This window comes from Littorina saxatilis, linkage group LG13 (genome assembly GCF_037325665.1).
Source record: "Littorina saxatilis isolate snail1 linkage group LG13, US_GU_Lsax_2.0, whole genome shotgun sequence".
Classification (NCBI taxonomy): domain Eukaryota; kingdom Metazoa; phylum Mollusca; class Gastropoda; order Littorinimorpha; family Littorinidae; genus Littorina; species Littorina saxatilis.
This window is the reverse complement of record NC_090257.1, coordinates 31,423,031-31,439,234: the sequence shown is the minus strand read 5'-3', so window position 1 is coordinate 31,439,234 and position 16,204 is coordinate 31,423,031. Positions and strand designations below refer to the sequence as shown.

At 41.9% G+C, this 16,204-nt stretch overlaps 1 protein-coding gene across 1 annotated transcript in view; it reads right to left on the bottom strand.

The window, feature by feature from the left end:
• The window catches only part of LOC138945862 (uncharacterized), a 14,006-nt gene extending 2,522 nt beyond the window's left edge, over nt 1-11,484 (bottom strand). Inside the window, exons 1-8 of the mRNA XM_070317380.1 lie at nt 11,408-11,484; nt 9,962-10,257; nt 8,751-8,887; nt 8,038-8,254; nt 6,695-6,840; nt 5,738-6,182; nt 1,916-2,040; nt 959-1,055 (exon numbers count right to left, since the gene is read on the bottom strand). Coding sequence (XP_070173481.1) covers nt 959-1,055; nt 1,916-2,040; nt 5,738-6,182; nt 6,695-6,840; nt 8,038-8,254; nt 8,751-8,887; nt 9,962-10,257; nt 11,408-11,484 — 1,540 coding nt within the window. The remainder of the gene's footprint in view (nt 1-958; nt 1,056-1,915; nt 2,041-5,737; nt 6,183-6,694; nt 6,841-8,037; nt 8,255-8,750; nt 8,888-9,961; nt 10,258-11,407) is intronic.
• Nucleotides 11,485-16,204: the final 4,720 nt, after the last annotated feature.

Genomic DNA, 16,204 nt, shown 5'->3' with positions numbered 1-16,204 from the left:
AATAAGTTGTGTCTTACCTTTACAAATACATTTCCACACAATGGGCTCTGTCATAATAAAATGTTTATCTAATTCTAAACCGATTTTTCTCTGATATTTTTTAACAGCCTGGATTACACCTTCTTATAATAAAAGAATCTCCTCGCGCATTTGGATATTTAATTTTAAACGCATTATAGGATAAATATCCATTTTGTCACAAAATGTGATCAATCTGAACAATTCCATTGTCAATCCAGTTTTTAATGTACACTGTCTCTTTATCTCTGCGAATATTAACATTATAATGTAAACATTCTGATACAAAATCGTTGAAGGTTGAAGGGTCACATTTTCCATGTAATTTCTTATAATGTTTAAATACATCGGTCCAAAACGGGTTATCCATTTTCTGCATCAAAACATTTGCAAATTCCTCTCCTCTCATACTAATTGTTATAACAGATGGACGTGCTTTAAACAATAATCGCGAAGGTGGGTCCAGTATTTTTCTCTAAAACGCTCTACGCATACACACATACACCATCACTCTCGTCTCTATTCCCCGTCGAAGTTAAAACTTAAAACTATTAAAAGCATTTGACAGCTTCACAGAGGAAACATGGGAACATCTAGACAACGCCTGCGACAATTACGATGTCTTTGGAGCAAGAACTTTAGCTACGTGTAGCTGCCAGTGCATTTTCTCTCCCGAATGCGTAAGTGTTGACAAGTGGTCGACAATGCCTGATTACTTTACAGATAAATAAAGTTATTCAATGGATTCATTACAAATTGTAATGAATTTTAATATATTTCGGTTAAGATTGAATATGATGGATGCTTTACTTTTTGACATGCACATGCTGGTATACCAAAACAAAACAAAATTAGTTTTTCAAACACGCTTTTTTTTGTGTGCAGAACATAGTTATTTTACAAGTTGTTTTTAATTCATTTGTATAATGTTATAACGAACCTAGCCAGAAGCTGCCCTCCAGGTCACCAAACCCATTGCGATATTCCGTCCAGTTCTGGTTAAAGCCCACGGAAGCGTCCTGTCTTCTCTGGAAGACCTGCAAACAAAGAGCGGTATTAGTGAGTTGACGATTGCGTACATGGGTGTGTTGCATGGGTGTGCGTGCATGGGTGTGCGTGCATGGGTGTGTTGCATGGGTGTGTTGCATGGGTGTGTTGCATGGGTGAGTCTGTTCGAGTGGAAGTATCCAATGAACTGTTTATTGTAACTCCCTCTCAGCTCCTGTGTGCAGACATACATTTTTGTTTGTTTTTATTCGTCCATCAGAAGAAAAACAATATAGCTCTTTTAAAGAAAACTTGAGATGGATACGTTATATGTGTTAGCGTGCTCATGGAATAGTCCATTCATTCCATTTTGGCAGAGGGGATCGAGGTGGGGAGGGGGGTGGGTGATTGACAGCAGAATATTTTGGTCAAGGCATAACGGATGTAAAGGTAACACATTGACCTCCTCCTCCGATAGAGAGAAAGAGAGAGAGAGAGAGGGGGAGAGAGAGAGAGAGAGAGAGAGAGAGAGAGAGAGAGAGAGAGAGAGAGAGAGAGAGAGAGAGAGAGAGAGAGATGCGAACAGATACAGGACAATACTAACTCACTTGACACACACACGCAGGTGTCAACGCCACCCCCTATCCTCCCCCCCCCTCCCCTCCGCCACTCACGAATTCATATTCGCGCACGCACGTGCACACACACGCACATACACTCAAACACACACACACACACACACACACACACACACACACACACACATACACACACACACTGACAAAGACACACACACACACACACTCACACACACACACACACACACATACACACACACTGACAAAGACACACACACACACACACACACACACACACACACACACACACACACACACACACACACACGTACAATCCATCCTCCGTTGTCCGTGGTCTGATCACAGTAGACAGTGATTGGATCTCCTGAGATGTTGACTGTGCGGATTCCGCTTCGTGGATCGAGTTTCAACCAGTCCACGCAGTTTGCAGGGGTGACTGGAAATGACATAATAATAATAAGAAGAAGAACATTTATATAGCGCTAAATCAAAAACTTTCGTTAAAAAGGCTTGCTCTAGGCGCTTGACATCTAAACTAAAACGTCATTCACACTCTTTACAATGATGTACAAGAACTTCATGTCACACTCTTTCATTCAGTATAGCACCATTCACACAGTTGTTATTTTGTACAAGACAATAAGTTAGTCTAACATTTAGAATGTTCATAAGATGAAAACAAGAGAAAACCAGACTGATTAAAACAACTGTTTAGTGCTAACAAAGCATGAATCTTAATGATAACGTAATACATGTTTAACTGTTAAGACCATAAAAAACCTATATGCTAAAATAACTTCGAACTTTTAAGAACTTCTTATAAGATACACAGCACATCTAGATAAACACCAGAATGATAAAACAAAAGGCAACTCATTAAAACTATTAAATGCATCAATGTCTAAAAAAAAAAAACACGAAAGACTCAAATATAAGATACACAATTCTCCAGAATTGTTTATTAAAACTGAAACCGACCTGCTCAAAGTAAACCATACCCACCCCCTCCCTACCCACCCCCAACCCTCCTCCTACACTAAATACTAATTATTTCTACTCTTAACTTCCCAACTACACGTTATCCATAAACTATGCACAGGAACATGTGTGTCAGCATTATGTGGCACCGACATGACTTGTGCATATCTAGCTTACAGCTAAGGGTTAAAGTTAAAGGACTACTGCAGTGAAAAATTATATTTATAATAATTTAAAAAAACAAAAGACAAAAATAACAAGCTGAATAGAGATGGAACCGTTACAGAACAGGATGGCAAAATGTTGCGACTTTAGGAGTTGTGTTTCTGGAAGAGGTAAGTTTTGAGTGCTCGCTTGAATGACTGTACTGACTGAGAGTGGCGAATGTGAGAGGGGAGAGAGTTCCTTTGAGTAGATGCGCAAAATGCAAAAGTGCGTTGTCCATATGCTTTTGATTTTGTGTGTGGGATGACTAGGATGCGGCTATCAGAAGAGGAGCGGAGTTGTCTAGCAGGAGTGTATACAGTGAGAAGTTCAGAGAAATAAGCAGGAGACGAGGCAGAGAAGAAGTGAAAGCAGAGAGTGGACAGTTTGTATTCAATGCGGGCTTGGATGGGTAACCAGTGGAGTGTGCGGCGAAGTGGTGTGACATGATCTTTTTTTCGTGCTTTGAGGATCAGGCGTGCTGCAGAATTTTGAACTTTCTGTAGTTTGTGCAGGAGGTAGAGTGGACAGCCAGAGAGAAGAGAGTTACAGTAGTCAAGTTTAGAAAGAACAAGAGAGCAGACTAGAGTGTTTGTAGTTTGAACGGACAGAGTATGGCGGATGGTTGCGATCTTGCGGAGTTCAAAGTATGCGGACCTACAGATGTTGGAGATGTGCTTGTTGAGTGTCATGTCTGAGGAGATGGTGAAGCCGAGGTTTCTAGCTGAAGAAGAGAAAGAGATGTCGGTATTGCCTACTTGGACAGACGAAGGTTGAGAATTTGGGAACTTAGTGGACTTTTTCATGCACAGAAGTGCCTCTGTCTTATCATCATTTAGTTTTAACTTATTTTCTACCATCCATGACTTAACATCTAAGATACAGGTCTGGATGGCGGCATGTGTCTCAGCGGGGGAACTAGGCTTATACAACTGGGTATCATCAGCAAAAGACTGGTTTGAAACGGAATGATTTTGAATGAGGGCAGACAAGGGTTTGGTATACATAATGAAGAGGACGGGGCCAAGTACAGAGCCTTGAGGGACACCGAAAACAAGGGGGGCTGGGGCTGATCTCTGGCCATCGACAAGCACAGCCTGAGTTCTATCCGTAAGGTAGGACTCAAACCATGCCAGCGCTGGACCAGAGATGCCATACAAGGTCTGGAGCCTGCTCAGCAGTGTGACATGATCTATTGTGTCAAACGCTGCCGAGAGGTCCAGTAGGGTGAGCACAGACACATCACCACCATCCAGAGCAGACAGAATGTCGTTGGTCACCTTGAGCAGGGCAGTCTCAGTACAGTGAGAAGGACGGTATGCTGACTGAGAATGCGAGATCAGATCATGAGTGTTCAAATACACTAACAGCTGCTTTAAAACTACTTTCTCAATGATCTTTGACAAAAATGAAAGGTTAGAAACAGGGCGGTAGGTCTTTAAGACATTTACATCGAGATTGGATTTCTTAAGGAGCGGTTTCACAAGTGCAGTTTTGAACAATGATGGAAAAACACCAGACAACAGGCTATCATTAACAATCTGGGTGAGAACAGGCAACAGAAGATCAAGGTTTTCAACAAGTAATGGTGTGGGCAATGCATCAAGTGGACAAGTTGTAGGTTTGGATTTCAAAATAATCTCTCTAAGGTCCTTCTCACTGACTTTCTGGAATGCTAAAAACGTACAGGCAGGGGAAGCATCAACATGAGTGGGTGCAGCAGAATTAACAGCTAGCGTGTCAAGTTCTGATCTAATATCAGCTACTTTCTGGATGAAAAAATCACTAAAAACATCAGGCAGCTCACTAACAGGAAATACAGTGGGGAGTGGGGACACCTTAGTGCGGCCAGTCAAGCGGTTGCAAATATCAAACAGTTTCTTGCTAGAAGAACAAGTGGCAATCTGAGTCTGCAGAAAAAGTGTCTTAGCGGAGTGTACGATCTTGGTTATAACGTTCTTGGTGTAGTTAAAAATCTGCTTATGTACAGTGAGACCCGTCTGAAGGCACTTGCGCTCGGCACGCCTACGCTCACACTTTTCATCACGCAGTTCATCACTAATAGCAGGATACCACGGTGCTGACTTGGACGGACGGACACGGCGACGCAAACTGGGAGCATGGACATCTAGAGCGGCACGGAGTACAACTTTAAGCTGATCAGCTGTAAGAGAAGGGGACAGCGCAGTCTGCAGCTCTTCCCTGAAACTATCTCTATCCATCGTACGCAGACAACGGACAGAAGTGAAAACAGGGGGTGGGGTGGGGGGCCTAGTCATCAGATCGAACAAAACACAAAAATGATCTGAAGATAAAACATGAGAAACAGTTACAGACTGAACAATATGGTCATCAGGCCTATGCATAACCCAGTCAAGGATGTGGTTCTTCTTGTGTGTTGGTTGACTGACAGACTGTGTGTACTGAAAAACATCTAACAAGTCTAACATCTTGACAGTGGACGGGTGGTTACAGTCATATCAAAATGAACATTGATATCACCAAAGAAAACATACCTCTTTTCAGGTACAATAATGTAACCATTCAACGATCCGAGGGATTCGCATCCTCCGAACGCAGAAGAAGAAGAACAAGAACAAGAACAAGAACAAGAAAAAGAAGAAGAACAAGAAGAACAAGAAGAAGAACAAGAACAAGAACAAGAACAAGAACAAGAAGACGACGACGACGACGAAAAAGAAGTGCCTGATTCACTGCTGTACCTGGAAAGCATGCAGCCATGTACACCGCCGACAGGTTAGTAGACAAACCTGCCAACCAATTAAACAGAATTCATCTTGGAAGTATACCAATCTTTCTCTCTGCCTGAGCATTGAGACCGTGCAAAAAGAGCATTTTGAAGAAAATGGATAAGGCCCTTGGGATAAGGATAGGGATCCTAAGGATGCTATCTTAGGTCGTGCTAAATATGTTGCGTGTTGTGTACTCACTTCGTTCCAGTATGTTCTTCGTAGAATTAGTTAGTGCAGATAACTGTGTGGTCAGATTGAGTTGGTCAGCTTTCATCTCTCTTATGGTTCCATTCTGGTGTTGAAGAAGATTCGCCTGGTCCTTGTTCAGTCGCACCATATCGGCCATGATTCTATTCTGTCGCGAGATCTGCATCGCCTGGTGTTGAAGAAGATTCGCCTGGTCCTTGTTCACCTGCTCTAGCTCCCTCTGGCGGGCCTCCAAGAACGACAACCTGACGTCCTTGTCGTCCACGTAGAGCTGGGCTGCAGCGTTCAGCGGGGAGGTCGCGTCTAGACAGCGGACAGCGGGGGCGGAAGGGGGCAGTTGGCAGGAATAGTTTCCTCCCTGGACAGGGCTGGACAGAGACAGGACGAACGTGCCATTGTCCTGGTAACTGCTGTTCCACACCTCACCTGATGGTGTCTGACAGACAATCAATATTCCTCATCGAGAGAATTCAGAGAATATCAATGGTGCTGTAAAGTGGACAACTAAGAAGGAACGACACTGCAGCAGGAAATGGTGAAATAAAATAATTGAAAGCATGTACTGTCCTGACTTCGGAAATAAAGTCGACGTTCTGTCGGTTGAGATCGTGCTGAGTGTACACTGTGAAAACTAAATATCACAGTAGTAATACAACTGAGTTTGTGATTGTGACACACAGAGACATGATAGACTGTAGTAATACAAACACACACACACACATACACACACACACACACACACACACACACACACATACACACGCACACACACATACACACGTGCGCGCACACACACAAACACACACACACACGCGCGCGCGCGCACACACACACACATTCACACACACACACAGATATATACACACGGACAAACAAACACACACTCTTACACACAAACACACACACACATACACACACACGCACACAAAGACGCGCACACATACGGACCTTCCAGACAACATCAACAGGGGGATGACCAAGGTCCACAAATTGAACACAGTGTAGCTGCAGTGTCCAGTCCTCTGTGACGTCATCTCGAACCGCGTCACCTAGTGTGAAGTAGAGGTCGCCATCTTGTGTAGCTGGGGCTCTGTCTGCAACGAACAGTGAATTTGCTCATTAAAGGCACAGTAAGCCTCCCGTAAACCATCACAGAGCTCCCCGAGCGTCTAAATACAGTACAAGCATACTTCCATTTGAACGCTCACCGAACGGGAACATCCTGGCTGCTTTCTGTCGAGCGTGAGACATTTTCTAAGAATTTATTTTCGTAGACTTGTTCCGTTAACAACAACAGCGCCTCGTTTTTGCGCTAGACCTAACTTTTAAAATCTAAATAATAAATTGACAGCTTGTTACACAAACATTCTTTAATCATAAAAGAATTCATTTTTCATCAAGACAAGATCAGAACAATTCGAAGTTGTGAAAGTTTAAAAAAAGAAAAGCAGGGTCACGCAAGGGTCGTAGCAGACGACGGCTGGTTTATCAGTGCAAATCGCCGTTCCTCTCAACAGTCAAAAGCCATCGCTAGAGTTCTTGTGAACCACAGCCGTTGTTTCGTGCATAAAAAAACGTGCTATTGTAGATAAGCTCATGCACGTCGAGTCGCATTCAAATGACTAACTATGACGACTGCATTGTGAAAAGGGAAAACTGGATCACACGGGTTCACGATGGCTCAGGGGTAAGATAAACCACGCAAAAATAAATTCTTTGAAAATTGTTCGCTCTTTACGGAGGGCACCTAGGATGTTCTCAATTGGTGAGTGTTTAAATGAAAGGGTGTTTGTACTGTGTGTAAAAGCCTGACCGTATCTGTGATGGTTTACGGGAGGCTTACTCTGCCTTTAATATGTCACAGTACATTATCAACTTCGCACGGTAAATTTACTGTTTCTGCCAGAGTTGATTCACAAATGTTACATTGGCTTTTCAAATGAAATAGTCCTAAATGTTTTGCCAATCACAAATTGTTAACATCCATAAAATAATAATGCAAATTGATGAATGTAGCTATCATGTTGCTTTACACTATTGTATCTTCATCAACGCTTGCTGGTTTGTTTGTTTGTTTGTTTGTTTGTTTGCTTAACGCCCAGCCGACCACGAAGGGCCATATCAGAGCGGTGCTGCTTTGACATATTATGATGTGCGCCACACACAAGACAGAAGTCGCAGCACAGGCTTCATGTCTCACCCAGTCACATTATTCTGACACCGGACCAACCAGTCGCTTGCTGGTAGTTGATGCTCATCATAGAAAGCCATCACACCAAGAAGCAAATTACCGGTAACAGACAGCGTCACCGTCCTCCCGGCTGAAACAAGCTCGGACGACTTTGCTCGCTGAAGCTGCACTCGCACAGAATAGTTGCCGGAATCCTGAGGTCTGGCGAAGCGTAGAGACAGTCCCGCGTTGGCGAGAAAACCTAAACGAACGCTGTCCGCCGGGTAGAAATGTGTGCTTTGGTAGGTTGCTATGGTTGTCTTTTCCTTGTCCGGTGCCTGGAGAAAATATTGCCTGATCAATTTATTGTAATACATTGACATTGAAAGAGAGAGAGAGAGAGAGAGAGAGAGAGAGAGAGAGAGAGAGAGAGAGAGAGAGAGAGAGAGAGAGAGAGAGAGAGAGAAAGTGAGAGAGAGAGAGAGAGAGAGAGAGAGAGAGAGAGAGAGAGAGAGAGAGAGAGAGCGAGAGAGAATGTCTTGGAAAAATATATATATAAGTATTTCGAACCGTAAGTTCATGAAGCTGGCGAAGCAGGTTAAAGCGGAACACGTTATACCCTTTCCCCGAACTCTATATGACAATGTAAACAGTTTTGTTTTCTCCTTTTCTTTGGAAAAACTGAATCAGCTTGTTTCAGGAAATATATCAAATCTCAATCGTGAAATAACTTCTGTACAATTGAGCCTGTAGTTAGTTATCTGTTTCCATCACTCACAAATGGTTTGTGTTGTATCAAAGTTTTGCTAAAATATTGAAGCTAATTCGGCGAACCTGAAAGCTCCACGCAATGTTGAGAATAGTCTCACTTTCCGTCAAGATAGACCAAGGGAAGGACGCTCTGCCTCCTAGACATGCCGTCATCTTCGCCTTGTCTTCAGGGCCTCCGTCCCACTGATACGCCTCCAACGCTGTACAGTGATAAGGCGTCTCAATTACTCCAAATAAACTTGACCAAAAAATGATTGCAACAAATTTCAAACACAAATTAAAGCAAGAATTCCCGTGTCATGTCATTAAAACTTTGTATGCCAGTTACGGCCGTTCACTTAACCTTCAGGAACACCTTTTGGATTAAATATTTCTTTTACAGCGATCACATGATCGCCGCTCAAGAGAGTTTTGTTTGGTTATTTTAGGGAACATTTGAGTTATCAGACATATTTCGTAAATTATTGTATTTCTTAACAAAAATTACCAGTGAAAAATTCAAATATTTTCCAGAGATGTGTACCCGGGGAAACCATGTGACAAAGGTGATATGTCTTTAATGAACTAAGACATTTTAACAACGGCTTGATACAAATTGATTTCATTAATAAATACTGGTTCCATTTTTATCCTTGGCCTTCAGAGAAAGAATACAAATTTTCTTGCACATTTTGTTCGTCTACATTCAGTAAATTACAATGGTTTCAAAGTACATCACATTTGTCATATGGAAACCCAAAAGTTGTGACATGGATTTGAATACCAACATTTTTTTGTTTTAAGAACACAAAAATATGTTCTTTGTTTTGTTGTTGAAAGTTTGTATCATTATCTAACTAAAGTATTACCGACAAAAGTAAAGAGAATACATTCTAGTTGTCATTTTATATACGTAATAATCATTTAAAGGACTAGAAATGCATGTCACAAAATTGTACAAAGCTCCGAAGAATAGCCCGAAAACAAAAAATCGGATGCATATGTATATTATTGGACTGAATATTACAAGGGAATTTATGAGACAGCAAAACAACGAAAGAAAGAAAAGGCCAAACAAACATGCGTAGAAGCAGCCTGCATGCACATGAAGTCCCCCAAAATGTAAGAGGAATAAGAATAAATTCAATTAGACACGGATCCGGATAGGGTGCTCAAATATATTCCTTAACAAATGATCAACTCCGGTACAATTCATGTTTATACACGTACATCTTTTCTTAGTAAAGGTTTGTGATAAAGGTATATGTGGTACACATGCCCACTGTGATACTCACCGCTTAACGCCACCACAAACAGCACAACGCCGATCATCGGGAAACGAGCTGACGCCATGGTCAGAAGATCATCCGAGTAGAGGAGGATACTTTCTTCTTCTTCTTCTTCTTCTTCTTCTTCTTCTTCTTCTTCTTCTTCTTCTTCTTCTTCTTCTTCTTCTTCTTCTTCTTCTTCTTCTTCTTCTTCTTCTTCTTCTTCTTCTTCTTCTTCTTCTTCTTCTTCTTCTTCTTCTTCTTCTTCTTCTTCTTCTTTTCCGTTCCTCCACGGAGAGCCCGAATGCCGGCGTGTCGTCTTGCTAGATTATTTGCAAATGAAAAGCAAAATAACGGTTGTAGGTCACACATGTTGCGACATCTGTTGCAACAAGAACTGGCAACAAAGTTGAGTTCCACAAGATCTGAGAAATGGCACACTTTTGAAACGACGGTTTCAACTTTCTCTGCTCGCAAGAAGACGACAGGGGGTGTGAGGAAAAGCGAGAGGGGGGTAGAGGTGACAGCAGTGCAAGAGCCGACTTTCGCACACACACACACACACACACACACACACACACACACACACACACACACACACACACACACACACATACATACACACACACACACACACACACACACACACACACACACACACACACACACACACACACACACAAACACGGAGGGAGAGTCTAGGAAAAACAGGGGCGGACAAGATAAACCAGTGCGGCTGAAGGATGAGGGGTTGGGCAGACATGGGTCATTCAGACGTAATCCTTGAGCAGTAGTCAACGATGAATCCTAACCAATTCATGGACCGATGGGGTAAGATTGGAAGAGAGCAACAAAGTCGTGCGCTGTTGGGTGTTCGTCTTCTTTCTCACACATTGGTCACATCGATCATCTCTTTCTTTATGTCACGGTGTATTGTTATTTCGGTCTGTTCGCGATTAAGGTGAGCAGTTGCATGCGTTGCCATTACGCAGTTGTCATCGCGAGCGTAATTACCATGGTAGTGGAAGCCGTTGCGGAATCGGTTATTCAATATGGTTGTCACATTACTAGAATAGCGTTTTATTCATATTTATGAAGATGTTTCATAATTTTGACGTAAGATTTAAGTTGCAGTGGGGTTTTGAACAGTAGGCTTATAAAGGACAAGCCACGGGGCAAATTATTATAATTGTTGAATTGAGTATCATTAGTTAGCGTCGGCGGAGGCGCTGATTTATTCCCTTAACTGGTTCAATGTTCAGATTAGCTGTCTGTGTTTGCCATTATTGATGTTTGGCGGGTGGTGTTGTAGGGTTCCAAGGGGTCAAGGTTGAGTAGTCCACAAACTTACATGAACGGGTTGAGGTTGCAATTGGACTGTCCTTTAGCAAGCGGGTTGTTTCCTGTCCTGACAAAGTTTGTTATCGTGGACGTAAATTGCTATGGTTGCAGTTCGCTTTGCTGCTTCTACACCTCATGGGCACGTCTTTCCCAAGAGGCTTCATCGTTGATGTCCCATCATACCACTTCTCTGTGGATCCCATCACCATCATTTATTGATCGTCAAAAGTGTTTGCTGTCCATCACCAATCATCCCAGGAAGAGGAAAAGATGTTCTTCAACCGAGTCCACTAATCTACTCAAGACGACTCGAATCAACATCATGAATTCTTAAACTCCTTATGGCTGGAGGTGGCGCTTCATAGAAGATATGACAGTCATCCATTGCATTACCTTTTTCCCATTCATTAAATGTTTATAAATGAAGAGTAAATGCGTGTATCTTTCTCCTTACATGTTTGTTTCATGTCGATGCCAAATGGGCTTTTCGACCTACCATGACTTGAATGAGCTTCTTTGTCAGTACACTTTTTAATTACTGATCGAAGGCCATTCAAGCCAAGGGAGTTTGAGAATCTCTATTCATGTTACCTTTCTGAGCTTGTTTTTAATCCAAACATAGCATACCTAAATGTTTTTGGAATCAGGAACCGACAAGAAATAAGATGAAATTATTTTTAAATCGATTTTCGTAAATTTAATTTTAGTCATAATATTCATATTTTTATTTTTCAGAGATTGTTTTTAATTCAAATAATTATAACATGTTTATATGTTTTTAGAATCAGAAAATATGAAAAATAAAATGAAATTGTTTTTGGATCGTTTTATAACAAAAATAATTTAATGACAATTTTTAAATTTTTAATTACCACAGTCATCAATTAATTTTTAAGCCTCCTAGCTGAAATGCTACACCAAAGTCCAGCCTTTGTCGAAGATTGCTTGGCCAACATTTCATTCAATTTCATTGAAAAATAAGGGTGTGACAGTGCCGCCTCAACTTTTACAAATAAGCCGGATGTGATGTCATCAAAGACATTTATAAAAATAAAAAAAGGAAAGTTGGAAGCATTACAGGTAAAAGCCATCGTGAAGATACGAACAAAAAGTATGACGTCTAAAATATATAATGATTCAAACGCATAGTATAACATAAGTAAATGACAACAGAAAATATATACATGGTTCAAACACACACACACACACACACACACACACACACACACACACACACACACACACACACACACACATACAATCGAGTGCACGCATCCATGCATATACACTCATGTACACACACACACAGACAAACACACAATAAATGTACGTCCAATGGAACGTGTGCGCGTGTGTGTGGATGTTGTTTTCAGGTAATAGAACCCCCCTCCCCCCCACATGTATGGCCTATGCCATGGGTTAGAGAAGTAGAAAAAGAAAGATTCGTTCACCCCCCCCCCCCCCACATGTAATGCATGGGTTAGAGAAGTAGAAAAAGCAAGATTCGTTCACCCCCTCCCCCTCCATGTATGGACTGGGAGAAAAAAAAATGTATTAGCAAAATCATAAAATACGTCTCCATAACACAATTTTCCCTATGCTGTTTTCAGGTAATAGAACCCCCCCCCCCCTCCCCCAATGTATGGCCTAAGCAAGATTATTTTAACCCCCCGCCCACCCCCCACCCCCCACCCCCCCCCCCCCCAATGTATGGCCTCTAGGTTAGAAAAAATGCCCGAAAGAAGGCAGACACATGCAATAGATTTCAGCAAGATTCCTTGAAATCCCCCCCCTCATGTATCATTTGTATGGCCTATGTCTGGGTTAAAAAATTAGAAAAGAAAAACAACGAAAGAATGCAGCGATGCATAAGCAAAAATCCTGCAGTTGAGCCGTGGCGTGGCAAGGCAAAATCAAATTGGCGGGGGAGAGAAACGTGGTGAATGGGGAAATAATGTTGCAAATTCTCTTTAGTATAAACCCTGTGGCAGAATCCAGTAAGGTTTTGGAACACTTTAAGAAAGTTTGAGAAATTTTTACAGACTGATAAATGGGATTTACCTGTCGAGTGTATAGAGCTAGTTGTATATCCAGATATCCAGAGGACAAACTCTAAATATCTCTCTTTCTCCCTGTATGTCTTCCAATGATCTGGTTGTTGTCACCTACAACAACAACAACAAATGCTGTACATGCAAACGATGTTCCAAGACAAATGTGTGTGTGAACTTAATCAAAATAACAAATTTCAGTTTGTTGAGCACCGCATCTCTTCCCAGTCTTGCAGCGTTTTGAAAGTTGGAAGCATTAAAGGTAAAAGCCATCGTAAAGATACGAAATGGAAATCTAAAACGACTAAAATATATAATGATTCAAACGCATATTGTAACTAAATGACAACAGAAAATATACATGGTCCAAACACACACACACACAATCGAGTGCACGCATCCATGCATATAAAGTCATGTACACACACACACACACACACAAACACACACCCAATAAAGGTACGTCCAATGGCACGTGTGTGTGCTGTTTTCAGGTAATAGCACCGCCCTCCCTCCCCCCTCATGTATGGCCTATACCATGGGTCATAGATTTTTACGTAATGGAAATCTAAAACGTCTAAAATATATAATGATTCAAACGCATATTATAACTAAATGACAACCTATGCCTGGGTTAGAAAAGTAGAAAAAACTATTTGCTCCATGCTGTTTTCAGGTAATACAATCCCCCCCCCCCCCCCCCCCCCCCAATATGTATTGTAATTGTAATTTGTATGGCCTAAGCAAGATTTTTTTTCTGCATCTTATCTGCATGGGTAACGCCGGCAGAATCCAAAACTTTGGCTCCCAGTACCGCCCCGCCCCCCATGTATGGCAAGATTCCTTAAAATACCCCCCCCCCCCCCCCCCTCATGTATGGCCTATGCCTGGGTTAGTAAACAACGAAAGAATGCAGCGTTTCTTTCTGCATCTGCATGGGTAACGCCGGTGTGACGTTTTCATCTTTCGCCGTGTTGATATTTCGCTTCTCGGCCTCGTTGATCTAGTATAAACTCTACACTGAACAAAAAAACACCCTTCGATAGTACTGATGAGCGACCTTGTGTACCTTACATTCATGGGGCCAAATTTGTCCAACCAAATTGTTTTATTTAACTTAGAAATTTGCTTCATCCTAAAATGTTTCCCTTCTTACACAAGGGACGTAACCACTCAGTACACGTTTTCAAAGAATTCGATTTTGGAGGTAAATATCTCTATAGTATAACCCCTTTGACAGAATACAGCAAGGTTAATAGGAACACTTTAAGAAAGTTTTACAGACTGATAAATGGGATTTACCTGTAGAGCCAGTTGTTGGGCACTAACCCCATAATGCCAGACGCCAGGCGGAGCAGCCACTAGATTGCCTATTTTAAAGTCTTAGGTATGACCCGGCCGGGGTTCAAACCCACGACCTCCCGATCACGGGGCGGACGCCTTACCACTAGGCCAACCGTGCCGGTTCGCAATGCATTTTGCGAGTATTTCTAGCTCTTCTGCGGTGCAGTAGGCCATGTAGACGATGAAGGTGTCCACGATCTCAGGAGATGCGTGTGTAACCACTAGGTATTCAGTCAAATCCGTGCAAGAGGCTTTCAATTGACGGGGACAACCAAGCCACCATTATGCACCGACTTGACATAGATCAACAGACGTGCCTTTAGAATAAGGTATGTGCAGAGGTGCCTCATCTGAACACACAACTAAAGCTTGATGCTTCCGTCACACTTTGTCTTTTAGATCTTCATAGGATATACAGCCTGTACTTTTTGAGAAAACTCAGATCCTTTAATGTTTGACAAGAGATTCTTCAGATGTGTTATACTTCAACCTGCAATAGTGTGCTGTACTTTGGATCCGTGTGTTGGAGTGGCAGCATCAGCAAGCAGGACAGGGATAGATTAGAGAAGTTCATTAAGAAAGCAGGTGGGGTAGTTGGGAGGAAGCAGGACACTTTTGCATCAACGCAGGAACGACGACTGACTGACAGGCTACAGAAGATTTTGACCGATGACACGCACCCACTCAGACCTGAACTTGACAGCAGACGGATAGACAGAAGCTTAAGATTTAGACAGCCATACACAAGAACCACACGCTACAGAAACTCATTCATTCCATCTGCAATTCACATCTTCAACTCTCAGGTGGGGCGCTAGGTGCTGGTGCTGTCGCTCTGACAACGGCATAATCTTTACATCCTTTTATCAGTTGTTTTTCTCTGTTGTTAGTTATATTGACTTATAGGATACAAATGTGAGAAGATAATGTGGTTAAAGTGTGATAAGGTGATAATGTGATATAATTTTTAAACAGGCAATGCATTGCTTCTATTTGTAGGCTTATTTTAGTAAGTGTGTGGGTACAATGTTTGCGTGTAACGATATGATGTGAATATGCGATGTGAATGTTACTACATGCATGGTTGATTGATTGATTAATTGATTGATTTTACAGACACACAGTCTAGCTTGTAATTTCTCTTTTAGAGATGAATAAAGATTGTTGTATTGTATTGTATTGTATTGTATTGTTACAACACTCGTGATTTTTTTATATGGCTTGTATTTCAGTCAAGACCCAGCGGGAATATCAAAGGGACTCACTCGCCAGGGGCTCGTGAGTCCCTTGATATTCATCCGCTGGGTCTTGACTGAAATACAAGCCATAATTATAAATAAAAAAAAACACTCGTGTTAGTAACCTCTATATATATAAACACATGCACGCACACACACACAAACACACACACACACACACACACACACACACACACACACACACACACACACACACACGCAAACACGTTTCCGGGCGAGCACACATTCTTACAAATACATAGATTGTCACATCATAGCCATGATTGCTTTTTTCC